The sequence below is a fragment of the Tetrao urogallus genome (assembly GCF_951394365.1).
Source record: "Tetrao urogallus genome assembly, chromosome: 1".
Lineage (NCBI taxonomy): Eukaryota > Metazoa > Chordata > Aves > Galliformes > Phasianidae > Tetrao > Tetrao urogallus.
This window is the reverse complement of record NC_136813.1, coordinates 130,445,443-130,472,227: the sequence shown is the minus strand read 5'-3', so window position 1 is coordinate 130,472,227 and position 26,785 is coordinate 130,445,443. Positions and strand designations below refer to the sequence as shown.

At 36.6% G+C, this 26,785-nt stretch overlaps 1 protein-coding gene across 1 annotated transcript in view; it reads left to right on the top strand.

The window, feature by feature from the left end:
* The window catches only part of PIK3C2G (phosphatidylinositol-4-phosphate 3-kinase catalytic subunit type 2 gamma), a gene marked incomplete at both ends in the record, with an annotated part of 204,350 nt that overhangs the window by 42,178 nt on the left and 135,387 nt on the right, over positions 1–26,785 (top strand). Inside the window, 4 exons of the mRNA XM_079544626.1 lie at positions 5,037–5,232; positions 8,549–8,671; positions 15,878–16,009; positions 22,122–22,236. Coding sequence (XP_079400752.1) covers positions 5,037–5,232; positions 8,549–8,671; positions 15,878–16,009; positions 22,122–22,236 — 566 coding nt within the window. The remainder of the gene's footprint in view (positions 1–5,036; positions 5,233–8,548; positions 8,672–15,877; positions 16,010–22,121; positions 22,237–26,785) is intronic.

The following is a 26,785-nucleotide window of genomic DNA, read 5'->3' as shown; positions in this document are numbered from 1 at the left end:
TGCTATCTCTAGCAGCACAATTCAAAATAACATCAGCACTGACAGTTGAAGAGAGGACAGACTGCAATTCCCATTTGTGCTGTTCTTTTCTGTCTCCTTTCTGTATTTATATTTATCTTCAAGAAAAAGGTATCAAACTCAAACGTAAAAGCAGCAGTTACTCCAGTAATTCTTCCTAATTTTCCTCCTTTCCCCCCCCGAGTAAAAAGGATTAACAGAGGTTTAATGTTAGTCATTCACCATGGAATATGCAGGTCAGAGACTAATTCAAACTCTCAGTCCTTTATTTAGTGTTGCAGTAATTGACTCTGTTAACAGTGTTATCTCTATAGACCAAATTATTCCATAGCTGTGAACAGAGCAGTACTCGTCCATGTTACATCTAAGTCTGGATCATGTTCTGTTCCCTTTGCATGAAGTCCTTAGAAAAATCATAGTAATATTTCAGCACTCCGTGTGTTATTTTTTTCTTTCTCCTTAAATTTGAGAAAAGATAAGCATTTTTAGAAATTTTCACCTTTCTGCAGCATGAAATTTTCCCAAAAGATAAATGAATCTATTCCAGTTAATAAAGATTTAGCATTCTGGCTTGTTACAGTCTAGAATATGAAAAAAGCAGGCTACAGACTGGTGCAGAACTACAGTCAGTGTGCCTTTCTGAAAAGTTGATGAATGAACATTTGTACAATATCTACAGCCTTGTGACTTCAGGCAGGGATTTTAGAGATCAGACACAATAAGCAGCTTTTGGAACTTGATCCATAGTTCTCTGGGACCCATCTCAGAAAGTCCAGTACGCACCATGAGCTGATGATGTTGAATCAGCAGCTTTTCCTGTCTGAACAGGATGGAGTTTTTATCTTTTTGAGAGAATGCAGAAAATAGATACCTTGATGAAAATACATCTAAAGAAATTAAACTGTCGTTACATTTAAGAGTGTAAAGGTTCACTGATGGTACTTTGGATTTGATAGTTTCTTCTAGACCTAGTCATAGAAGTATTTACTACAGAAAGTTTCAAAAAATAAAAAATAAAAATAAAAGGAGGAAGGAGGAAATGGGAGGTTTTGGTGGAATTTTCCTAGAAAAAAAAATGAAAATACATCTTTCTTTCCCTGGGACAGAGCTGTTCTATATTTGTTTTTGTTTGGAAAAATCACCTTTTATTTCAGAATACAGAAAAACATCAAGAGTTTTTTAAATTGTATTTCCTCTTTATAAGTCTCTTTTGTGTTTTTTTGTTTTTCGTTTTTTTTTTTTTTTTAATTTGAGCATGGCTCTTTACCTCTAAGTTGTTGCTGTGTTACATCTTTATATGTTTTTCTGAGAGTCAAGATGTTATTTACTCAGGTTTATTTAATTAAGATCAATTTTCATATAACTAAATCCCCCAGTCCTCCAAAATATATATATATATATTGATCCAAGTTAACAAGGCTTTATAAAAGATCTAGTTTTAGAAACGTTTTGGTTACAAGGATAGCAGAAATTCTGTAAATTTATTTCAAGAGATAATTCAGAGGATTATTCAGCTGATAGGAGGAAACAAAAGCAAATATATTGGTGCTTGGAAACTGCATCTGATCAGTTTCTGCTTTACAGCCCTTTCATGTTTTGCTTTTTACTTATTATGGTGATTGTCTAATTAACATTGCTTTGCACCTCACCTGAATCTTGAGGATGTATTGGTTTTTCCAAGGCAGTGGGGTAGGAGGGAGAGAGAGGGAGACCAAAGTAGAATTTATGGTCTTAATATTTTTCCTATCTCTAAAAATAAGTAAGAAAGAATAATATCAAGTTCATGTTTTCCAAAATAGCTTTAAGATGCCACAGGAATCTTAAGACTTCCATCTGAGTTATTTTCAACCATGTTTTACCTTGAGAAAATGTGTGTATGGAATCAGAAAGACCATGTTTGATATGTATTAAATTGATGTCGTCTGCTAGCAAAGTGCTTACTCTGTTCAAAGATTTCATACTGAAATAATATGTGAATTGTAATACTGGAATGAGAAGAAATTATGTGGTTTTCTGTAAGGAATGAGCAGGTTTCCTCCTTACAGTCTCTAGAATTTACATGCAAGCATATTCATTAATGCTGTCAAAGATGGTGTGGGTGGTTCTTTTTCTCAAGGGAGAAATTCATTCCTTCAGACTTCACGTACAAGGAGCATATGTCATAAGCAAACATACCTGGCAACTGTGGTTAAAGTTTGTTTAACACCAGTTTCCACATAACTAAACCCACCTAATCCTCCAAAAAAATAGATACTGGCTAAGAATGCCACACAAAGGATACAGTTGTAGAAACATTTTAGATACTCAGACTGCAGGAAAATTTAGATTTCTTGTGAAAAGAGCATGTCAGAAATAAACATATCTGTCAGCTGTGGATAAAAGTCACTTCTTGTGTTCTCATCTCATTTCCTCAGTGGAGAAAATGAGAGAGAAATCACCACAGAGAAGTTGATGACAAATAATTCTAAACCAGAAATAAGTTGAGACTTGAGTTGTTGAGATTATAAATCTCAGTCACAGTTCACTTTAGGATGTGTTGTATTCATCATTCTCCTAGGTACTATGTGTGGGATACTTCCTAGAAAATAAACTCTGGCATAGCTAAAGCTGTGATCTACTATGGGAAGTCTATGGCCTTTGCAAGGTGTATCAGTGAAACACCATAGATCCTTCTCGTCTAAAATTTATTAATCATAAAAGCAGTTAAGTTCTTTGACTTCAGTTCTTTGCAGTGAAAAGCTGCTGACCATCTCTTCTGCGAAATGGACACCTACAGACTCACTAAGGTGTTTGTCTCTAATTTGCTTAATTGCCACCAGGCTTAATGAGTGAAGAGTGATGGGGGAGGGGAGAGGGGTGACTGTGGCAAAGAAGCCACAGAAGACACACGTAGGAAAAAGTACAGTAGCTGCAGACTAGGTCATACTTGATCATTTGCTTATGCCTCATGGAGCTTTATTTGTGAGAAGAATCATGCTAGGTCTCCTATAAATTAGATAAATAATGCTGAAATTTCATGAATTGAAAGAGAGAGAGGAGAAAACAGGAGAAAGAAAGAAAATAAATTTCCCAGTTTACTTCATAAGGAGTCTCATAGACAAACTGCCTGTAGCTGACTGAAGGCTCTCTGTCTCATCTAGCCATGTAGATATTTTAGGGTGGGCGGGTCTTTGATACCCAGGGAATCTTTTCACCTTACCACTGACATGAATAAATTATGTTACAAATAATCGAGAAAAAATATATATTTTTTTATTACTATTTTTTTTTCTCCTCCAGTTTTGGGGCAGTCTGCTGACATTCTTTTCTGGACCTCTTAAGAATTCTTAAGAATGTTTCATATGTGTGACTATCAATAATTCATTGGAATGTAAAACAATTCAGTGCAGGTTAAACATTTAATTTGGAAGGTGCTCACTCACTGCACATCCGAGAGATCTGGGTGTAAGAATAAAATGCTATCCAAGGGAAAATGCATTTGAGCTGAAGATTTATTCAGAACCCTTATAGAAAAAGGTGGTGAATGGAGAAAATAGTAAAGAGAGGAAATAAAAGGACAGTAAAAAAGATATACCAGCCACAGAAGTACATACTGAGTAAATAAACTAAGTTTTCTTAATCGATCTTAATTGATTAATCTTTAAAATTGTTCTGCTCACATGTGTGGAGCACCACCTCCCTGGGCAGCCTGTGCCAGTACATTACCACTCTTTCAGATATATAATAATTCCTTTGCAGAGTGTTCCATGTGTTTTGTGACTCAGTAATTCTAAATATTTGCTAGTTTAAAGGTGTGAAAAAAGTTCCAGACAAGGAATACGTTTGAAGTCACTTTTAGTGACAAACTGAGCTAAGTCCAAGAATCATAGTGTCTGTATCTGCTGTTGGACAGGATGCTTTCAGTTATCCCCAGTGTTAAAAGTGTATGCAAGCTAGTCTCAGACTTTCTGTTCTTTGGAAAAAATTTTAATAGATACATGGCTCATAAATGGTTATTGAGTGCTGTAGCCAAACGTACATTGGGAACTTAATGTAATGTTCTGAAGAGGACCAGAAAAGAATGGCATAAGGTGATGAGAGTATGTCCTTGATCACATAGAAAGCTGGGAGATATAGGGAGGGGAAAAGGAGAATTTTGGATATTTCTTTTGGAAGACAAATCACCTTGATCCTGGAATGGTATAAAGTTCTCTGGCACTTTCTTCTTCAAACTGTCCCTTGCCTGAGAAATAAGAGTGCTTGTACCAGCTCTCTTCACTCGATGGAGGCTGCCAGGGCTGGGGATTTTAATTTACAATGGCAATCAGATAGTCCCTAGCTGCTCCAAAAATGCAGAGAGGGAAGATGGATAAAAGCCAGTAACTGCAGAAAAAGAGCACCGCAGACTCATGCCAAAGGAAATAGCATAAATAAAATTGAAATATAAATGAGAGTACAGCCTGCATTTGATGTATCTGTGTAGATACATCTTTCAGTGTCTATCACTGTGGAATGTTTTGACCAATACATGACCATCTGAATGCTATATCTGATTGTGGCTGTCATTATATATATTTTTATGAGTTGTTTATCTGTGTTTGCAATAGCTTTATAGTCTTAAAAGCTAACCAGTGCCTTTGCTCCTTTCTACTGCAACATTGCCATTTCCCTTGGACTAAGTAGCTATGTAGCTGCAGAAATTTCAAGATGCTTACAGAATATAAATCTTTCTAGTGCAAAAATTAACAGACTAAAATGATTTATCTGAAGCACACACTAACTTGCTGTAGTTTAAAAGGCTTACTCTGAAAATGCCTTAATTTGAAGGCACTGTAATGAAAGACTGCTAATGATACACCAGAAATGAGTTAAGGCTGGTTTCAGAAGCACAGATGGCTAATTGGCTTCAGTTGGTAGGTTATGTCATTTAAATTAAATTTTATTAGGAAGCATTTCAAAGCCATAACTGATGGTTTAAGATAAACATGCTTTATCACAAGTGACCTATTTCTAACCTTTCTTTCTTTCTCTCCTCTTAGCATTAATGGAAGCTGCTGTGACAGAGCTCTCCATGGCCATCTCTCATCTCATCCACGTATACAGCAGCAGCTTTGATGTGGATTTCCAGGTTGCCAACATACCTAGAAGCCCTCCCCGTGCAGACATCAGTCTTGATTCCCAGCTCAGCTTCACTGTTTATGCAGCTCATAACATTCCTGAAGCCTGGGTGAACAGGTGGGAGAAATTCCAGCAACAGTTCACAAGAAGGGTGGTGCCTCATCTCTCCTAATCACATGTTTTTCATAGGTGCTAGCTAACATCTGTTGCTTTGGCAGTACTTCAGTATGAATGTTAGAGGCTGAGTGAGTGCATCTCCACCATTTTTATAGCATAAAGAGCACTTACATAATCTGATCAGAAGTCTCCCATGTTTCATTCAGGAGAATCAAAGAGGTCTTAGCTGGTTACCCCAACCAATATGGACGTATGGTAACAAGCAAGGTCATGGTGATGAACTTGATGGGTATGTGAACAAACATCTGTGTCTCTGACTTGCTCAGAGAGGCAGAGAAAAGTGTTTGCACTTCATGCCAAGAGTTTGGATTGGAGCTTTCTATAGCCTTCACAGTACAAATGAGTGGAAGTGTTACTAAGCTAATCAGAGGGATGCTTTCTTGTACCCAATCTGAATGAGACTTTATCAGTAATTTTTGTTCCTTGTATATTCAAACAACATAACTTGGCTAAGCATATGCACTGACGAGCCCTATTGTGATAAAAATCAGCAGAGTTTATGGGTCAAAGTATACCATGTATTTTCATCTAGCAGAGGAAAGAAAAAAAAAGAGACAACTTTCACAAAAAGCTGATTGAAATATTTTCTTCTGCACTTTTTTGTTTTGTTTGTTTTGTTCAAATAAGTTGTCTCTTCAAATAGATGCTTTTCCACTGTAAAACTAGTGTTCTCCTTTTGCCATTCCAGTGCAGTCTGGTATTATTATTTTTATGAGTGAAAATGCTATTCTACAAGTGTTTTGTTATTACTTTCCCTTTCCTCCCACTCCACCCTGATTTCCAAATGACCGATTAAAAAGCAATGGGATCATTTGCATTAGACTGTGAACAAGAAAATATACTATATCACATTAAATGTAATTAGCAATTAAATAAAAATCTGAGAGATTTACATTAGTTGAGGTAATAAATGGAAAACTATAATCACTATCCTGATATTGCAGATGGTTATACCATTCCCACTGCATTTTGTTTTACCAGTGAAATGTGAAATTGCATATGGCCTAAAATGCCACTCATGACTTGAACACTATGTTCAAGCATGTGAAAATGAGGATCTCTCTTCCTTCTTAATCTCCTCCTCCAATCTTTCTAATACTTGTAACATGAGTTTCTTAACATAGACTGCAGTCCATTTCGCCTGCTTTCCTCAGATACTTTTACTAACTTCATTCATAGCGCATTCCTCCTCCTTATTTTCCACGTTGCATGATTGTATGCTGGCTTTGTCCCAGCACTTCATTTTCCATTTACATATATAGAGAGAGAGAGTATGAATTTAAGTGCTCCAAAAATAATGCTTACTACTTTATTATGTTAGTCTGCAACATCAGAGATAGATGTTGGTGGTATGGCAGTATAGGCTGAACTTTCTCACCAGTATTCTGCTACATTTTGTTGCTGTATATCAGATGGCAGCAGAGGGGCAGTCAGACATGGGAGTATGTATGATGCAATGGTGTGTCACTGAATTCCTCCATGTGGACAAAAATAGTACCCACTGACTTTATTGATACTTGCTGAATGTTTGCGGAAACCAAATAGTTGATACGAGTGCAGTGTGGTGATGGGTATATGTCTCTTGTTCATTGCTCACAAAAATGCATAGCTAATGGTGGTGATTATGTTGAAAAATCATTTTTTGTAACTGAGGAAGTGCCCCATCAAGTAGCTTTATTGTGCTCTTTGAACCTGTTGTTGTTTCCATGGAAATAAATAGGTGCATTATATTTGGAGCAAGCTAGTATGTTAGAATTCTGACATCTCTTACAACTTGTCTCATTGTTTATCCAGACATACAAATTTGTGATAAATGATCTTTTTTTCTAATCATTTTGGATAAGAGGGAGGGTCTTGTGTTTTACATAATCATTTTAGTGTCTCACCAAATCCCTCTGGAGCTCCTTTTTGTAGATCGGTACTTTATCAATTTTTATATTCATGCTTACAATTTCTCACTTCAATCTTACTTCTTTAAAAAGGTAGTTGGAGACCTTATAAATTGTAAAACCAATTGCCTTTCTGTACTGTATTTTTGTTCCTAGTTTCTTTTTTATCAGTTTTTTGTTTTGGTTCATATAGATCCCAATCAGATATTTACTATTTGATGCCAATGACATAATGTTTTGCTGCGTTTGTTTCTACACCCTTCAAATTCATATTGCTATCTATATCAGGATGATATGAAGTTATCTTTGGGACAAGACTAGATTTCCTTGCATTTGAATTCATAGGGAGGGAGGATACCTAGGCACAATATTGTATGAAGAAATATAATGTGTTGAAATGTGAATACTCTGAACTTAACATTGTGTAAGCGTTAATCTTTTTAGGATTAGTGTTTATGGCATATAAACCAGGGATGTATCAGGGATTAAGCAATCCTTAATCACTTTATTGTATTAAAATTTATTATTTCCTTCACTATACTCCAATTGTTGGTAGTGTTTGGACTCTAGAGGGAAGATGCCATATTTAAGAGCTCAAGCATTTCCTGCACTTGTGAGGTAATTTTTCTTTTCTTTGCATAAATACCTCAAAAGAACTACAGATTGTTAAAGAAAAAGAAGAAAGAGAAAAGGCACATCTGCTACAATAATTATAACAATTATTACAATGTTCTGGAAAAGATCAGCAATGATGCTTGTAAATAAAGCTAAGCCAGGCACTGTTAATCTGCAAATGCTTTAAGCTTGCTTTCATCATTCCTGTACAGAACATGGTCTACAGCTCAGCATGGCAACTTTCCATAGGAAGATCTGGAAGTTACAAGATGAATTAAGGACACAGAACTAACAGATAGTTGGAGACCTGGATTACACTATTCAGACAAATATGTGACAAATGCCAACACAGATGTCTTTAACGCATCTGCTATAATGAATGTATAGATTCCCTGAAGTATTATCCTGCGGGTTTTTTTGTTTTCTTTTCTTTATAGTTTTCTTACAGATTGGGAAAAGTATAAGTGAAGTTCCACTAACGACTGAACTTATATGATGAGAAAGTTGCAGCACCTCACACCTTTTGCCTAAACTTCCATTGACTGCCATAAGGAAAAATAAATAAGGATTACATGTCTTAAGCACTTTCTTGAACTCTATTTTTTTTAAATTAAACGTTAAATCTGATTTGTCATTTTAATTCTATTTGCATGTAAGAATGGATCTTCATAAGTTTCTGAACAGTTAACCCTGAATTTACTGTGCTGGAAATTACATTGTAATTATTTTTTTTCCCCTTTTTTCCTTTATAGATACAAACTTTTTTCTTTTTCCTGTTTACTAACATATGCTGGGAAGACAATATGTCAAGTGAAGATTTGCAAAAATATACCTGTTAGAAAATCCTTCTTTTTCCTGACAGACTGGAATGAGAAGTAAGTTTTTATCTATGCTTTTCTGAAGATTTTATAAACTTAATATCAATTTGAAACAAACAAACAAACAAGCAAAGTCACGTCTTTATTATTGATCTTCTGTGCAAATTAAATCCATAGAATTCAGAGAAATTTAGAGAGGTGGGAGCAGGAAAGGAATGTGATAGCCAGAGAGAGAAGTAGTGCTAGACTAAGGTTAGTCTAAGAATAAACTAAAATACACAGGCCTGAGAATAGATTTTGTTCAGCTATTCACTGGGAGAATGCTGAAGCTGAAAGGAGATACAAAAGGCCTTATTTCAGTTTTCGTGAAGACTTTGCACTTTGGATTCACTTCTAGTAGATATGAAATCCAGCTTGAGAACCTGTTGTAAAATTTTTTTGATTCTTTATTTAGAAGGAACCTGATTGTGTTGATTTTCATATAAAAGGATCTGTAGACTAGGTTTTAAATTGAAGTCCTTTAGTTTGAGTCTAGAATTCTTAAGTAGAGGCTGCCAGCTGCCTGTCTTGTGCCTGTCTGCTTTGAGGAAATTAACTCCATTTAAAAGCAGGACACACACTTAAATAACTTAAGGCACTGAACTGACAATGAACTGACATAAAAGTCATACTTGCAGTAGATGGAAGAGAGAAGTAGATGGGTTTGTGGGTTTTGTTTTTACGTCCCTGCGAATGATGTTTTTATTTATAGTCTTTCAATTTTTTTTTTTTTATGTTTTACATTACCATTTACTTTATTCTAAATCTGAAAGAAGCTTTATTACATTGTAATTGAATAAAGACTAAGATTCAAGACTAAGACCCGAAAGGGGTTTTGTTACCTTATAATTGAATACAAAGTGTTCAATTCATAAGTGTTGATTACCTCACTCTAAGACATATAACAGCTCGAAACTGGTAAAATGAAACAAATTTCATCTCAAACCCACTGCACTTCTATCTTAATGGAAGTTTGTGCAGGCTTTTTACTCGATGCTTCTAAACAGATGTGGGATATTTAATATGTATGCCCTATAGTTAAGAAACAAAATGGGTGCATTTCTGCTACTAATATAATTAGTTCTTTTAGGACCTAACATCTTTGCTGATAACTCAGTTGAGTCCAGAGAGTTTGTGATGAACCGTCAGTCCTTTGAAGGAATGGTTCTCTTTGTGTTGAAGATGTTGGATCATTCTCATTTGCACTGTAGGAATTTTCACATTGTGCAGGTTATGATACATATGGGCAGATACAAAACTAAATTGTAGGGGAACTACGTTCTTTATGAGTATTTTTGGCTTCCAAAAGGTGGCTGACTTATTTCTAGGATGCGTCTTGTAGAACCTCTCTATAAAACAAGATATAAAATGATAGCAAAGAAATAAGTTCTTCACCCATGATTGAAACTTCACCTTTCTTCAATTTCTATGAAAATATGCAGAAATCATATGGAAGCTTCAGCGTTTCTGTTCAAACCTCCCTTTCTTCAAAGTCTGTATGAAATTCAGTCAAAGAATGTCTTGGAAAAACAGTTAACTACACATACCAAATACTTTCATAGGTAGTTGTGAGAAGAAGTTAACACCATAAACAAGATACAGAATTGCATGAAACTTAATAAGAGGCCTACTCCAGAAGCAATGCTTCCTGTTTTATTATGTTGGCCCACAACATCAGAGGAAGATGTTGGAGGCATGGCAGTTCAACCTTTCCATCAATTGCATTTTGTTGCTGTGTGATAGATGGCAGCAGAGGGATAGTTGGTCAAAATGGTATCTAATATGAAGTGTCTTTGAAGGAAAGATGTATAACTGAATTCTTCCCTGTGGGAAACATGACACCCATTGACTTTCATTGACATATGCTGAATGTCTATGGAGACCAAACAGTGGATGTGAGCACAATGAAGTTGTGGGTGGTGTGTTTAAGTAGTGGTGACAGCAATGTGGAAGACAAGCTACATTCAAAAACGGCCATATATAGCTGTCACACCATGAGATGAAGAGTATCTTAATCAACTCATCTGTGCAAATTGGTTTATTATGGCCAGGGAACTGTGTACAAAGCTAAATATTGGTTTAAATGTGTTGGAAATGATGGTGGTAACGTTGAAATGTTGCAGAGTTTGTGCCAGGTGGGTCCCATGAATGCTCACGCAGGAACAGAATGAAAATTGTATGCAAGTATGTCAGGATCTCTTGAGCCAGTATGGGGTGGAAGGTGATATTTGAATTGCATAATTACTGGTGATGAGATGAGGTGTCACTGCTATGATTCTAAGTTGCAGTCTGTGGAGTGGTAACTTGAAATTTTCCCATTAAAGAAAAAGTTCAAGACACAGCCATCAGCCGGGAAAGTGATGTTCACCATGTTTTGGAGTTGAAAAGGGTGATCCTTCTGATTTTTTGCAACCTGGGCAAACCTTCCACTGATCACTACAGCATAATGCTGTCTAAGCTGAAGTCTCACATTTTGAAAGTCAATTAAGTGAAGATCACCTTTCTCTTACAACATACTAACACCAGGCCCCATACTAGTTTGAAGACTGTGGAGCACATTGCCAACCTTGGCTGGACTGTCCTACCACACTCACTGTGTAGTCTGGATTTGGTGCCTTCTGACATCTATCTGCTTGCACTGATGAAAGATGAATTGTATAAGCAATATTTTCCTACCAATTATGCTGCCATTGCAGCTGTGAAACAGTGGGTCATTTCCACTGGTTCTGACTTTTGTGAGCATGGCATGCAGGCTCTTGTTCATCAATAATGAAGTCTATGGACTTTTTTTATAGTTCCTTGAATTTCAAAAATCATTTTCAAAATTTGAATCAATTCATTCAATCAAATCAAATTAATTACAAATTACAAAATCAAATACGTCTAGCAGGCTTTTCTGTGTTTCCTTCAATCATGAACATGTATACCACCTGTTTGGCCCATATTTGTGTAAGCCTTAAATCATGAGGGCAAAGTTCTTGGACTGAATGAGATCCAGAAGCAAAGGCTGAGAGTCTAGGCAGACAGAAGTGACATTATTTTAGTATGCTTTATTTCGTATCTGGAACTGGTTTTTGCAAACAACAGTTATTTTTTAATCAGAATGCAAAGGTCAGATGGGATATTTTAAACCAGCTAATAGTGTTACAGCTAGATTTTTCCCTCCTGTCTTTGAGTCACTAGAATATTCCTTGCTTACCAGGGTAGATTTTATTCAGAATTAGATGCTTATTTAGCACATATTCCTTCTCTGTATCTAACAAAACACTTCAATCAAATGTTTTCACATAAAGAAAAGTGCTGACTTCTTTACTCAGTTGTACTTAACACAGTATGATTTTGATATTTTTTATGAATGTTAGTGAGGATATGATGCCAGCAGGTGTTTTCATTATGATGATATATAAAAGGAGGGAATTGGGTTTTTTTCCATCTGTTTTTTGTTTTTAAATGTGAAATACTTGTCATAATGGGAAATTCTTTTGTTTGGGTTTTGTTGGCTTTTTTTTTTTTTTTTTGGTTATTGGTGCTGATAACCCTCTAATAAAGAAGGAACTAACAGCGCCAAACTTGACAAAATAATCATTATATTCAGTTTTCTGAAACGTAGAGAGAGAAGGAACAGTAAATGTGGTATTGCGTTGTTATTGAAGGTGTTATGTACCTAACTAGCAGAAGTTTAAAGCATACTCAAGAACAGGCTGGTTTGTCTTTCATACAATAATACATGCATAGAAACACTCATTAGCACTTTTTTGTAAGATACAGGCTGGAACAGATTAAAAATAGTGTATTTTAATGAAATAAGTATTACCACAGTTGTTCATATATGTCATGAATTGGCCCCAGTTTATTATTGTAGAAAGTCTGCATCACTAAAAACTGTCACCCATCTGTGTTTACTCTTGGTTATATTTTAGCTGTAAAGTCACTTTCTGAAAGAGAAGGGAATATGTTCACATAAAAATTTAAGAGAAGACAAGATTTCTTTTTTTGGAAGATGTTTTGTCCTGAGTTGTAAAGTGCTACTTTCATTGAAACCCATATGCTATTTCCAACTGAAATGAAAATGCAGATGGTAGAAGGCCATCAGGAAGAGGCTCCATTAAAATAGGAAGTCAGCTATTCACTATAGAGTTAGAGATCAATCAGGACAAAAAATGAATCTACTTAATTGAAAACTGATTTTTCCTAAACAAGACAGAGAAATGGAGAGTGGTGCTTTGATGATTAGGAGCCCAGGGAGATTGTTTTAACAAACAAACAAACAAAAAAAGATATAAGATTTGCTATATTTGTTGGTATTCATTTATTTAGTTTGTGTTTTACACTGCTTTATCCAATTGGTGTTTGAACTTGGTAGGTTTGTGTTTAAATATGATCTTCTGGTGAAGTCGTTTATCATCTCCAATGGAATGTCCTCAGATTGAAATTGTTTGATTTCTAAGAAGGTTGCCTCACATAGCATTTTTGTTGTTGCTGTTTGTCCTTTTTTAGGATTCTGTTCTTTGTTTTGTAATCTGTGTGTTTGAAAAATGAGTATCACTTCGGTGCAAAATTTGAACAGGCTGATACTGTCTAGCGCATAATGAACAAAGTCCCAAATTTCCCCATTTCTGTTCACATCAGCTTCATTTTTAAATGCGTGAAGCCTCTCCAGAATTTCCTTCCTTTTTTTCCTTTGCTGGCTGCTCTTCATGTCTTCATTCTACCACCTCCTCTCTTTTTCCATCCTCCATAATTTATGTTAAACCTATAGACATAAAATGTGGAATTAGCATTAAGCCTACCATTCATCACCTCAGATATTTTCTTGGCTTTGGATTTCTTTTTCCCCATATTGTGTTTGGCTTGTATGTTTAGTTTATACTCTCCCTGGGCAAAGCCCTGGTTGCCTCAGAGCTTTCAGTGTTGTGTGCTTTTATGATGTTAGGGCCTTAGCCTTTGAAACCAGCTGTATAACATTACTTAACATCTGTAAACAGCACTTTCTCAGTTAGTAGCTTCTTTGTTCTTCTCAACTACTGCTGAAATTGATCATCCACAAAGTGTCTTGTTTCTGGCCACCTTTCCATTTCCTCTTTCCTCTTAGTAATCTCTTTGTATCGGCCTCATGCAGTCAGAAATTATAATGCCAACTGAGTAAGTTTAGGCATCATTAAAACTAGTATAAATATTCCCTTTCCCTGTATATCATATATCACTGAAGGAAAATTTTTGGCTTTGTTTAAGTCTTGGGATGCCTAACTCTTACTTCAATCTCCAAGTTTTTTTCTTCATCTGCGTACATCTGGTAGTGCTATATCTTGTGTCCTAGGGAATCTCTGACAAGTGTTTGCTTTCTGCAAGGAAAAGGGTATTGAGAAGTTTATTTCATTTCTTCACATTCGCAAATAGTGCTAACAAATTTCTGTATTAGAAAACACGTGGCTTTTCTTTTTCCTTCCACAGAAAATATTAATCATGCTGTGAAGCTATAAATAGAGACATGTGGGAAGATAGTTGAGAACTGCTTCTCAAACCTATTTGTGTTAATTACAAATGATGGGAAATTGCTGTCTTGCTTTTTTACTCAGATGGACATATGCAAATTTGGATAATTTCCAAAATATTTTAGATTCATCTGAAATCTTGACACTAATGCTAATTTAGAGTACTTAAGAGTTTTAGCAAAAACATCTTCTTTGTTACAGTAACTCCTCAGTGCATTCAAGCAAACTTTCCTGGAATCAATAGAATTTTGACAGATTTTGAGTGAAATGAGTAGGATCAAAATCTTGTTTAAATTGAACATTACACTCTTATCTTGTCTCATTTCTGCTGCTCACAATCCTTATTTTTTCAGGCTACTATATTTTTAATACTGATTTCTACATTTATTTACTGTATCATTTTTTAAAAATGCTGAAAGTTGAATTGTTTCTCCTTTTAGATTGAATATGGAAATCACAGAATCATAGAATGGCCTGGGTTGAAAAGGACCACAATTATCATCTAGTTTCAACCCCCTGCTATGTGCAGGGTCACCAACCAGCAGACCAGGCTGCCCAGAGCCACATCCAGCCTGGCCTTGAATGCCTCCAGGGATGGGGCATCCACAACCTCCTTGGGCAACCTGTTCCAGTGTGTCACCACCCTCTCTGTGGAAAAACTTCCTCCTAATATCTAACCTAAACCTCCCCTGTCTCAGTTTAGAACCATTCCCCCTTGCCTTATCACTATCCACCCTCGTAAACACTCTTTCCCTCTCCTGTTTATATGCCCCTTTCATGAATTGGAAGACCACACACAATATTAAATAATATTATATCAATTTTTATTCTGGTTTGTTTTAACTCGAGTTTATGCAGACATTTTGTTTTCTTGACATTTTTGCTGTCAACATAAAAATAATTCTTTTAGCCCTTAGCTCCTTGATTTTGTTTATATCAAAAAAAGAAAAAAAAAAAAAAGTAACAAATCTCATTTTATGCTTGAGAAGTTTAAATTTTTAACTTAAAAACCATCTACCACAGGTATTCTCTTCAGGAAAAAGGAAATAAAATTTTGCACATGTCTGATTAATATCATATGTGATTCTACCATATAGCATGAAAGTATCTCGTTTATTACAGTTGCTCTAATTTATGTTTGTAAATTGGTCATATAATCATATATATATTCAAATTGAATGACCAATCAAGTTTATTAGTGATCAATACGAAGTTGAGAAGAACACTCATGCACTAGAATTTTCTCACTAAAAATCATGAATTACTCATTTCTTTTACAACAAAATCTGCTTTTAAATTGTGCCTGAGAAATGCCACTCCACAGAAGTACACGTAAAGAAGAATGATTATCATACTTTACTTACAAAACATCTCATAGTTCTTAGTAGTAGTGTTTACTTCTGAAGACGCAAGCCAGCAAATCATTTGTTTACAATTCACGCTCAGGGAATGCTAGCACTGAAATAGCCCTCCACTGATAAATTAATACTATGCAAGATTTTAACTAGGATTCTATGCTTCTTAAGTACTATCATGCAAGTTAGTGGCTGACAATACTTTACATGTGTGGCTGGTGTATTGAAGGGACCTATCAGTTACATTTTCCTTCACAGCTGCCCTCCTGTAATTTATAGTTTGATATATGTGTTTAGGAATCCAGAGAAATGTGAAAAGATGTTACTTGTTGTAACAAAACTAGATTTCTTCTTCTTTTTCCATTATTTTATTTTAGAATCAACTTTCCTCTACGGATAAAGGCTCTTCCAAGAGAAACGATGCTGACAATAAAACTACTTGGACTAAACAGTGCTTCTAAAACCACAGAGGTGCTTGGCTGGACATGTTGCCCATTGTATCAAAAAGAGTAAGTTCGTTTTCATATGATGGTTTGTGAAAAGACCATTCCTGAATAGTGTTACACTCAGCTTGGGAAGAATACAAAAAGAAAGAAACACTAATTTCAAAACCTGGCTGACGCTTACAGTAAAATGCTCTTGATGTGCCTGTAAGAGCTCCACCCATAAGCTTTTCTTTCTTTTCAATACTTTGTTTTTGAATCTGGCTTGTGTAACTGTTTAATACAGTAGAATTCCTTTGGCCTGCTGAAAATCCATACTGAAATCTATTTTGTAGCTTTTCATAATCTTTCCCACCATAACTTCCTGTTCACAATTGTGTGGGGTTTTTTCAGTTTGCTTTCCCTTCTCACTCCCATTCATTCTGCTTGGAGTTGGACAGGCAGTAATGACTACAATGATCCCCTTTTAATCTACAGACATTTAAGAAGCTTTCTTTTCTTTTTTAACCTCTTCATTCTACACATAGCATACTGTGATTTAACGATGCTTGTAGGCTTGAGTGTAGTGATGCATAAACCATCATCTAAGATAAATTTTCTGCCTTACCATAAATATATTTTAATAGCACTGAGAAATCCAAGTTTAGATCAATCCATTATGATGATACTTAATTTTTATTTAGATTCATTGAGATATCTGAGTTTAGATCTATTACAATAAGTAATTTTTATTTGTCCCTTAGTCCTGCATGCCATAAGGTAAGATACACAACAGCAGACTAACTAAATGCATAGCTGCTCAAGTTGAGCAATAGATGAATATGTTCAAGACCCACAAGCTTCTAAGTAAGCATCTGTCTCTTATAGCTCTATAGCTATAGCTCTTTCCTCAACTTGAAATATCTTTATCTACTTTCACATGTTGTGGTAGCTGCCATTAAAAACAAAACCAACCAAACAAAAAACCACAACTGATTGCATTTAGGCATTTACTATGTTAGGAAGGACCTTGGGTTCTATTGAACTTCTAGGCCAAGAGGCTTAAAACAGTAGACAGTAATTTAGACTTGGCTAGAGGTTTTTTCATATTTTCAGGAAAAAATTCAAGATTGCTGCATAAAAGAAAGGAGATCATTCTTTGACTGAATGATTAGAGTTCTTAGCTTGAATGAAGGCTTTCTATATGGTTCTTTCCATGAATCAAATCTCTTCTGCAAGGATTTCTTAGGCATTTTATTCAGTGTTTTTTATTGGTCTTTCATTAGGCTACTTGCAAGAAAAGCACATCACTCACCGTCACTGTGTGTGCCTTTGAACTTGTTTTGCATATCTCTGCTATTCTGATGCTTACAGGGTGCTATCTTAGTTGATAAACTACCCGAAGATAAAGTGCTAACATGCCCTGAGCCCCAGCAAGCTAATGTGTGCTTGGTACACAGAAACAGAACATTAGCATGGTCACTTAACTGGGATTATTATTTTTTTTTTTAACCACTTTTCAGCATTTAAGTTCCAAATTAATGATATTTGAAAGTCCCCATTTCCCTGTATTATGTATGTTGTAATGCCTACCTTCAGAGCAAGCATATCGATTTTCATTAGATAGATCTCCAAATCACCCAGGCAATTTCAAAACTCACCGGAAAATGGCTCCATTGTTTCAAAGTACACACAGTCAGCACAATGAAGGGGATACAGGGTTAGTTTCTTTTAATCTGCTGCATAATTGTACAGGTCATTGCTGAAATGACCCTTCAAAGCAGAAATAAAAGTTGAGTTGTTGGGTTTGGAATAATTTAGGAATAGATTGTTCAGTCAGTTTGCTGTGTCACTTATAGCAATAATTAACATAAAGAAGCCTAAGTAATTTTTTCTCTTTTAGCCAATCACAACTCCATTCTCTATTATTTGAATTTATATACTGATTTAAAAATAAATGGAGTACTGAAACTCCTGAAATGTGAAACTTGAAATTCAGCCTGCTTTTCCTTTTTCTTGGAAGAGATGAATTTTTTTTTTTCTTTTTTTTTTTTTGTAAACTAGCTCTCAAGGTTAATGACTTAGAGAGCGGCAAGATTAAAATTATTAGATGATTCTTAATAATTAATGCTATTAATTAACTAGACTCTGTTCCCTCATGCTTGAAATGCAAGTAGATTTTGATTCATTTCAGCAAGATACTTCTGAACATGAAAGTATATACCAAGAAAATGTTTGCACCTGTAGTTCCATACTAATGTGTTAAGAGTATCTTGTATTATTGTGAAGATTATGGTATTAGGATCAATAAATGAACAAATTCTGTAGATACACATAAAAAGATTAAATGAATCTAACCAGGAAATCTCTAACAAAACTTTCCTGACTTGGAAAATACCACTTCCTCAAACAAATACTTTTCTTAGAGATGAATTTAAGTTTTTGAAAAAATCTTAACAGATACTCAGGTCTAGGATTAATAAGGGAAAGGACACAAATGAGCTCTTTGAAGAAGCTGGTAGCTGATATTTACCTGGGTCATCACACATCCTTCTTTAAGTCCTTGTCCCAGTTTGTCACAGAGGCATTCTTTTCAGGACCAAAAAAGGTTAGAAAAGACCATTCTCTGTTCTTTTCAAGCACTTTTAAAATGTTTATTTGTTTTTGATAAACACTGGGGAAGGAAAATAAATTTCAATTCTTTTAAAAATACATTTCCTGATTTCTGTCCCATTATAATCTATTCTGGTTAAAAACAAAGGAATCCTGTTCAAGTTGTCTGTAGATTATGTTAAAAAGAACAGGAAAAAAGAATTGTGATCACTTTGGGATAATTCCCCAATATTTAATCTGCACAAGTTCATCTTCTTCTAGAAGCATGGAGAACTTCTCATGCTTTTGGGTAGGACCATGTTGATGTACCTTTACAGATGAAGAAGCTATAGCTGTTCTCTGTGATTTTAGCACTCCATTTCTATAAGGAAAACACTAAGTAGAAAGTATGAGAAAAATATAGTTAAAGCTACAAACATATAGTTGGGGATAATTAAATTATTTTTACACTGTATTTGGTCCTCTTTTTTCTTGGTATATCCGGTCTAAACAGTAACTCCACTCTAATTTTACAGTTATTTGAGAATGAAATCAGTAATAACACCTTGTTCAGCTAGGTGATCTTCTGCATCCACATTTCTTATCTTTAGTAGGTAGTCAGTGTTAGTATCAGTAGGTCAGTGTCAGTAAGGTCATTGATATCAAGAAATCTCAGGCTAAGGAGGCAGCTGAGAAAATGTTTCCAAACCGGAGTGCTACATTTCCATTCCTTCATGTCATAAAAATGTTTTGTCTCTTAGACTGAATAATTTGGTGATCCAGAGCTAGTTTGCAAATCAGGAATCTGATATGTGGGGAAATATGAGAGTTTTAGTGTCTCCTTGGTGCCCATTGCCCTGAGTTCACTGATTCTAACAGCACTATTTATTTTGCATTGGTATTTCCGAATCAGATAGAACAAGCAACAAAATTTTCCTCTTGGTGGGTGTGGTGAATGAGGTCTCCACCAATGTGAGTTCAGGACATGAGGTTGATTTTGTAAGGTAGAGTAATAACTGGTGCTGTCCTTACATCTCAGTGTTCTCTTCTGCTGAAATAAGATTGGAGGTTTATTTTTGCTACTGTCATAGAGAAAAACTGGGAATTTTTATAATTCCAGAGCTTTCATCTGCTTTGGTTTTGTATGAGGACTTAAACAAACAGTGGCAGACACAGGGAAGCTTTTTCTATTGACCTTCTGATGTACTTTATGCTGAAGAGAACTTTTGTTCTTCTTTTTTGCATGGAAGCCATCATCTATAACTTTAATTGTCTTTGACTTTGCACTGTCTTCACTTTATAGATGAGAAAACTATATTGAGTCACCTATCTGAGCTCACCAGCAGGCAAAGATAGCAGAGATAAAACTCTGTTCAGTAAAGGTTCTGAGGATCCTGAACACTGTCCTTCCTTTATCTTTTCCTCCTTCTAAAAATAATTATATTCTTTGTAACTGTTTCACCAACAGAGTTCTTAGTTATTGTTTGATTTTTATGTCCAAAAGTGGAATATTATCTGCAGAGTACGTGGAGTTTCCTGAAGATTACTGTCTCTCAAAATATACCATCTTTCAGTTGTTGATGCCTATTCACATGTTTTTAAAATACTCCCTGTTTTTAACAAATAGCCTTAGTTTAAAGTATGTTTCACTGTGTAATATACTCACTTACACATAGAAAATTAGCATACTTTGTATGCATGCTATAAATATCTGTTCCTAAACTAGTTCATTTTTTCTTAGGAGCTGTTAAGCTAAATAGTATGGAGGTGAGGTCCTTGGTTTTACTCATAGTCCTCTCATCTGCTTTAATGCATAAACAGTTTTAGACAATCAAGGATACAGTACTTTCTTTGGTTCTTCTCCTGTTGAGAAATGGAGAAGTACATCTGCAGATTCTTCTTTACCTTCCAGGACAGTCTTTAGACACATACACACTGTGTGCAAATGAGCTGAAATAATGAGCTCAGGAAACATCTCAGTTAGGCACATAGAAATTATCCTTGATTGTATTTACCTACACGGACTTCAAAGTTTCCCAATAAAAGAATACACTGTATGGATTCTTTAAAATCTTTCATAATTTCAGAGAACAATATAAGTGATTAGCAGAAAAGAGAACTCAAATGATAATTTGGTCTTCATGTTCATTCACTTCTCATCTACTCTCTCTAACTAGGTCAGTTAGTTCAAATTATGTTGTAAATACCTGTCCACAAGGGAATGGGCAAAGGGCTATTCATTTAACATAGGTCATCTAAGCAAGCATCACAGGAAAAATAGCTTTGAACTTCCTTTGATCACTTCCACATTTACCTCAGTGAAAGACTTCACAGCACAAACTCTTTTTCCCCAAGTAATATCACATCAGAGTTCCTTTTTCTGCCACCCTTCCTCCACACATTAAACCTTCAGCTGCAAAAGAAACTTTAGAAAATGATTTTGTCTTTAATCCTCCTGAGTGATGTTCTCACAATAAGTCAAAATGTTTGCACTTACAGCATCACTAGCTTCAGAAGTGAAAAACAAAAATTAGTTCTAACCTGTGTTTGCACTGAGTGTTGTCTTAAATAAATGACTTTGCAGGAGTTTTCTGCTCCTTCTTTAGATGTCTTTGCAGAAATTTATTTCAATCCTCAATTCAGAAAAGTACTTCTTTTCCAGCAATGCTGCAAACTAATTCTGGGACCAGAAAGTCCATCTGGGCTCTCATATGGCTCTGATACTCTCATGTTTGGTAAAAGCTGTTTACTCAAAACTCATTTGCCTGTCTGGGTGTTTCTGTTAGAGTTGACAGAAGAGAATCTAGTCCATTCTCTTATGGTTTTACTGGCTGGGCAGTCTGTGGTATAAAAGTGGTAAAAATTTTCAGTAGAAAAATAAATGTTAAACATAATCATATTTATGAATGTATCCTAATTGTTAAGATGTAGACGGATTAGAGGGTACATCCAATGTACTACACTTTATTCAGGTGCTGCATTCTTTATTTGAGTGGATTAGTCATGATTAGAATTTACACCTGAATTTTCTCATTTTATTCAAGTTTTCTAGAATGAAAATCGTTCTGGTTTTCTTATCTACCGACTACATGTATGCCTCTTTCTGGTAGGGCTTTATTGTGCATGTAGGGCTCAAATAGGTTATAATATATATTTTATAATATTTTAATAATATATTTTATCTGTCCAAAAAACAAGTGCAGTAGGTGTAATACAAATGATCTCACTCAAATCCTTACAGCTTTTTGGAGACTAACATCATACCCCCTTTTCTCCACCATCTATATATCAGCAGGTTTGGTGGTGGTTGCAGTAGGTGGTCACAGGATTCTTCTTCCTCTAGAATAAGTGTACACTGCCTTCCACTTTTTCCACTTCATTTGCAGCATAATCCCTCCAACTAAACAGATACCACTATGGCACTGAGACCCTCCATACACAACCACTACCTTGGTTATATCTGTATTAGTTGCATAATGTAAAGGTTTGTTCTCCTTTCTCTTGTCCTTTAAGCTATCCAGGTCCATGTTTTTCGATGTAATTTCAGTAAACCCAGTTCACCTTACATCCGGTAATGAGGCAGTATTTCTGTTTGTGTCCATTGCAGGCAGCTCATTCATGGAACTGTGCTACTTAGCATGAAGTTGTACAGTATGCTTCCAGCAGCAATGATTACCCCAGGCGTCTGTAGTGTTGATGCACCAACATCAGTAACGTTGCAGGTAAGAAAATGAAAAAGCCAATGAATAGTGTTTTTTTCCAGCAAAGTGCAAAAAATAGGATTTTTCCCACAGCTCATCGGGACATCAAAAATTGAAAATGCTATTTCCATTATAGCTGCTCAGAGAGAGCATGTTAATCTTTATGGATAGAAAAATATAATGCTGTATAGTGTATGCTAATTTTTACATCACATACCACCTTTGAGGACCACAGAAGGTTTTCATAGAATTTTTTATTCATAAAATTTTCGTTCCAAAAATACTTTGACAAAAATTGCTGACTTCTTACCTGACTTGCAGCTGCCTTTTCAGGTCTGAACTTTTGTTCCATGTACTATTGAACTGCATGCCATTATAAGTGTAACATACAACTTGCAATAAGCATGAAGGACTTATAAAGGAAGTAGCTACAAGGAAATTGTCAGTAAGCATCAGTAAAACTCTATCTCCATGACTACATGCTGACAATCCACCAACTCCAAGCAGAATAGTGCTTCCAATACTGAAAATGCAGTAAGTCTGCCTGGATGTTTCGTCATATTTCAAAGCTGAACAAAGCAATTGGATACCTCAAAAGAAAATAAAATTGTTTTCTGTATTAAAAAGCTGAAACAACTGTTAGCAAATGGTTTGTAATAGTAGCTAATATGGATAAATGAGGCTGGCCTAAAAATTTCCTGGTTTTAATGGACAGGGGATTTTCTTATCTGAAGAATTCAGTCCAAGAAAGTGCCTTAGAATAGCTCTCTCTATTAATAATAAAGGAAGTCAAGATAATAAATGAATGCTCATTTATAATTTGTCTCTGCTAAAAGAAGCTGGACAGGAGGGTCTCCCATTTTTTCCCTTTCATTATCGGTTCTCATGTAAGTGACAGTATCATGATTTTGAACATAACGTAAATACTGCCATAAGGATTGCTTTTCTGATATGGCCAAGATGAGATTTACATTTTCTAGGGCATAACTTTGCTAGCATTTGACGAACAATGCATATTAAATACATACATATATATGAAATAGATAGATAAAAAATGATGATGTGAGTTAGCAAGCCAAAATGTGATGTGCAAATTTAGCTGGATTTTAAGGAGCTACCTGAATTTTCAGCTGACTGCATTCAGATCACCAAATACCACAAACTTCTTAATTTTGGTAGAATGTTTTCTTTCTCTGCATCTTAAAAACATTCTAAATTTCTAATGTCTATATGGAAGTGCAAAGAATGAAAAAAATTGTAGATGCTTGTCATGGTTCTATGTTTTTTTTGTTTTTGTTTTTTGTTTTTTGTTTTTGGGTTTCAGTATTCCACATCAAAACATCATGTAGTGTACGGGGCATTAAAGTGTCACTGCCCCAGTTCCAAGTACCTATCCCTGTACATTACAGCAGTCACGGGATCTGGCCCTTCCGGGTGGGGGGGGCGCTCTCTTGCTGCCTGGCAGTGGGTGCTGGAGGGTGCTTTCCTAGCCGTTCCAAGCTTTTTCAGGTTTGAATCGGTCCCGGGAACTCTCTCTCTCTTATCTTGTCTGATTTATTAATCTCGATTTCAATTAAATTGTATATATTGTGTTATTTTGTATTCCGATATTATAGTAAAATAAGTTTTCCTCCATAGATTGTTGCCGCTGTTCTTTTCCTCCCTTCCTTCCTTCCCATTTTTGTGGGACTGGGGTGGGGGGGGGAGGGCAGAGGCCTGTCGCCCCTGTCACGGACATAGATTGATCTGGTCAACTCCGTGACAGATTTTTGGCGCCCAACGTGGGGCACTGCTTTTTAGCTTTTTGAACGAATCTTTTTTTCTCTCTGCTCTTAGAGAGCTTCGTTAGGGAGCATTATCAGTAGTTCAGGTTTCTGTGCTGGAAAACCTGACCTTGAAAGATTAGGCGTACTGCCAGTGTTCTGGGATATTTGTAAACTTTGAGCACTACTTAGTCTGAGTAGTGCCTTTTTTCTTTCTTTTTTCCCTCCTCTTGTTAGCTTCAATTCATTAACCCTTTTTTAGCAAGCACCAGCGATGAACCTACTCGTTATCGTGGGGGTGCTGGGTAAAGGATTAAAAGCAATGGTGTTAGTCACAACCTACTGGCCAATAATCCATCTCACACTTGTGTGTTTTGGAATTGCATCCGTATATAACTATCTAAGGGCACTGATGGAGACACCTATGTTTTACCTATTTGCAATGTGGTATGATTTGAACTTTGACATCTACATCCCAGAAGGAATGGCTAATTTCACAAACAACTACATCCCAAATGGAGTAGCTAATTTCACAAACAGCTACATCCCAAATGGAATAGCTAATTTTACAAACAACACGATGTTCAGACCAGTATCCGGGTTTTCTTTTCGGTTTGTCAAACGTTTTTCGAATCTTGAATTAATACTCATGTTGGTGAGTGTGTCATCAATACTCATGTTGGTGTGCATGTCGTTAATGTTCCTGAATGTACTCCAACGCATCCGTAATAAGGAGTCTCCTCCTTATGGATGACTGGCAGGGAATATGGAGAGGTTTAGGAAAGGTCTTAGAAGCATGGGGACCTGCAGTGTCATGGGATTTTACTCTTGAACACCTGTGGGATCCTGAGAAACTAAGCCAGTATTTGAGTCAGGGACTATGCGGCTTGCATAAATCTAAGGAGGTACAACTTATTTGGGGTTTGGCTTGTGCTTACCGTGCCCTATATAATACCATTCTGGAGAGAGAGAGTTTTCGAGCTGAGGTTCAAGCCAAAGGGGAAAATCCCCAAGTCAAATCTAATCAATCACAGGAGACACCAGTAACAATACCAGTTGCTCCTGTGGAGGGCAAGAAATGGAAACGAGTGTCTTCGCGTCTTGAACGAAAAAGAGAAGAAGAGGAGGAGGAGGAGGAAGATCCAGGCGAGGGGCCCTCCTCAGAACCACCACCATCGCGAAAGGCAAAAGGGAAAACTAAGAGACATGCAGAAGAGAGTGATGAAGAGGAAGTCTCTATTACTACTCGCCGGCCTCTAAAGATGACTGAAATCCAAGGTTCAAGAAAGGAGTTTACACGGCGCCCGAATGAAACTCTTGTTTCCTGGTTGGTTCGCTGTTGGGACAGTGGGGCCCATAGCTTGTCTCTGGATGGTAATGAAGCTCGCCAACTAGGTGCCATTGCCAGAGATCCAGCTATTGATAGAGGAATTAGTCGATGTTCGGATGAGGCTGCCTCCCTCTGGGAACGAGTGTTAATAGCCGTGAAGGAAAAGTATCCCTTCAAAAATGGCTTGAAGATTGCGATGAAGAAATGGGATACAGTTGAAAAGGGTATCCAGTATTTGAGGGAAATAGGCGTGGTGGAAATGCTGTATGACCCTAACTTTGTTCCTAACCACCCACAACAAAACCGCGACCCTGAAAAAGTGAGGACAACGCCTGAGATATGGCAGAAAATCGTGACAACAGCACCGGACAAATATGCCGCTACACTAACATCAGCATGTGACAGATACCAAGAACAACAGAGAACGCCCTTAGTTTATGAATTAATTGTTACGCTCCAAAACTACGAACAATTGCTGTCCCCAATTCATGCTGCCGTTGCTGCTATATCAAAAATGACGGAGCAAGTGTCTCAACTGATTAACCGTGACAAACCTGTAGCGGTATCAGAGATGCTTGATGAAGATCAGGATAATCAAATGAGTCTAGCGAAGGAGGTGAAGGAGATGATGAAATTTTGGCGAGCCCACCTAACTAAAGACGATGAACCTTCCTTCTTACGTGCACCATCAAAAATCTCAGCTGTCAGAGGCAAACGCTCTCCGGCTCAAGTAAGGGATAATACACCACGAATTGCCTTATGGTATTACCTACGTGACCATGGAGAAGACATGAGGAAGTGGCACGGTCAACCTACTCCTGTACTACGAGCCCGGGTGAAAGAATTACAAGGCAGATCAACCACCAGTGCAGTTGCTCCAGTTACCACAGGTAATGAATAGGGGGGCCCTGCCCTCAGTCAGGGGGGGGAAAGGGATAATAGAGTATATTGGACTGTGTGGATTCGATGGCCTGGCACATCAGAACCACTGAAATATAAGGCCCTGGTGGACACTGGTGCACAGTGCACTCTGATGCCCTCGAGTCATGAAGGGACAGAATCAATCCATATTTCTGGAGTGACCGGGGGCTCTCAAGAATTGACTGTGTTGGAGGCTGAGATAAGCTTCACTGGTAAGGACTGGCAAAAACATCCTATTGTGACGGGCCCAGGGGCTCCATGTATACTAGGTATTGATTATCTCAGGAGGGGGCATTTCAAGGATCCTAAGGGGTATCGATGGGCCTTTGGAATAGCTGCTGTGGACACAGACAACATTAAGCAGCTGTCTGTTTTGCCTGGCCTGTCAGAAGATCCGTCTGTTGTGGGGCTGCTGCGAGTAAAAGAGCAACAGGTACCGATTGCCACAAAAACGGTGCACAGGCGGCAGTACCGCACCAACAGGGATTCTTTGCTCCCCATTCATAAGTTAATTCGTCAACTAGAGAGCCAGGGAGTGATCAGCAAAACTCACTCG